This window comes from Antrostomus carolinensis, unplaced genomic scaffold, assembly GCF_000700745.2.
Source record: "Antrostomus carolinensis isolate BGI_N321 unplaced genomic scaffold, ASM70074v2 scaffold26373, whole genome shotgun sequence".
Lineage (NCBI taxonomy): Eukaryota > Metazoa > Chordata > Aves > Caprimulgiformes > Caprimulgidae > Antrostomus > Antrostomus carolinensis.
This window is the reverse complement of record NW_010303526.1, coordinates 1,477-3,127: the sequence shown is the minus strand read 5'-3', so window position 1 is coordinate 3,127 and position 1,651 is coordinate 1,477. Positions and strand designations below refer to the sequence as shown.

The 1,651-nt window shown below is 61.4% G+C and overlaps 1 protein-coding gene across 1 annotated transcript in view; it reads right to left on the bottom strand.

Moving 5' to 3' along the window:
• Positions 1–233: 233 nt before the first annotated feature.
• The window catches only part of LOC104521980 (active breakpoint cluster region-related protein), a gene marked incomplete at both ends in the record, with an annotated part of 2,886 nt that continues 1,468 nt past the window's right edge, over positions 234–1,651 (bottom strand). Inside the window, 5 exons of the mRNA XM_010164135.1 lie at positions 234–365; positions 491–588; positions 735–809; positions 1,327–1,431; positions 1,582–1,651. The exon at positions 1,582–1,651 is cut by the window's right edge and continues 6 nt beyond it. Of these exons, the coding sequence (XP_010162437.1) occupies positions 234–365; positions 491–588; positions 735–809; positions 1,327–1,431; positions 1,582–1,651 (480 nt within the window). The remainder of the gene's footprint in view (positions 366–490; positions 589–734; positions 810–1,326; positions 1,432–1,581) is intronic.

Here is a 1,651-nt window from a genome sequence, read left to right as displayed (position 1 = left end):
CCTTCTGCAGCTGCCATGCCCCAGGACCATCACCCACATGCCTGATGCCCACCCACCTCGCTGCCTTCAACCCTGAGCTGCGATCCCTGAACCCTGCTCCCAAAAGTGGAGCTGCCTGCCCGTGCTGCCAGGCATCTCCCATCCCAGGCATCACCTCAACGCAACCCTCCCAGCCCCTGGCCCCAAGAGGTCCACCATTGGGTGAGAAGATGCCCAAAAGCTCCAGCACATACCTGGATCTGCCCCTTGCCCATGATCTTGTCCACGATTTCATTGTTGTCCTTGTTGAGCTTGGTCTTGTCATAGCACTTCTCGTAGCAGAGGATGCGCAGGGACTGGGAGCCCTCCAGCTCGATCTCAAACTCCTGGGGTGTGGCAGGAGGGGGGGTCAACCCCAACCCCTTCCCAGCACCCCAGAGCAGATGCAAAACTGGGACTGGAAGGGCAAGGGGTGGTACAGTCCCCTCCCTGTGTCCCAACCTCCTCTCACCTCATTCCACTGCGGTTCGGTGGTGTCCCGAAAAACCCTGGTCTTGGCTTTGCTGACAAAGTAGCCGAAGGAGTCCACCTCCAGCGTGCAGTAAAGGTCTGGGGGAGCAGACACCACTCAGAGCCCGAGGAACATCCCCACCAGCTCTGGGGGATCGCTGCGGGCAGAGCGGGGCCACGTGCTGGACCCCAGCTCTTCCCAATCGCACCAGCTCCTCCGAGCAAGGCTGGGCACCCACACTTACTGGCAGACTGCTTGAAGCCCTTGGCGGAGTGGACGATGACGTGCAGGAACCCGTAGAGCCCGGGGGACTCATCGTCTGTGGTGGGGAGAGCAGAGGCTGTGTCAGGGCTCAGCTGCCACCTCCCGTGTCCCAGGGCCAGCGTACAGACTGGCTGTGCCCAAGGTAGCCTTTGCCATAGTGAGTGCTAGGTGCCTGCGGTGACACCCCAATGTCCCCAACCCCCTGAAGAGCTGTCCCTAAGGTCTGGAAGAGGACACGTATCCCCCACTGCTGATCATCCCGAGCTCTCCTGCTGCTGGACAGCAACTGGGAAAGTTCCCAGTAGGGCTGGTTGGGTCTCACCCTGGGGACACCTTGGTCCTGCCCAGTCCATAGGGTTGCTGGAGAGACCCCAAGAGCAGCCCCATGTCACAGCCCAATGACTCTGCCTGGGAGCCTGACTCTGCTCCGGCAGTGCCACCTGGTGGGAAGCTGTCCCCTTGCACAGCCACGGTCCCCAAGCAGGGACCCTGTTCCAGCTGAGAGACCCCACAGCTCCTTCCCAGCATCGTTCAGAGGCAAAGAGGGACCCGCCAGCCCCGTGGACACTCACCGTCCTTATTGCTGGTGACCGGGATGTTGTGGACGGTGCGTAGCTTGAAGCAGGATCCCGTGAGCACCTGCAGCTCCACCGAGCTCAGGACAAAGGCCTGGAGGTCTGGGAGGGGACAGGAGAGGAGCTTCAGAGGGACACAGCCAGCGTTGGCCACGGGGACAGGAAAGCAACAGGCTGCAATCCTGCAGGACCTCCTCGTGAACCCCGGGAGGGCCAGGAGCCCCAAAAGGGCCTCAGCAGCTCCAAACTCACCCTTTTTCTGCAGCTTCTGAATGGCTTCCCTCCACTCGGACCTCTCGTAGTCAGATGAGAGCAGGAAGAG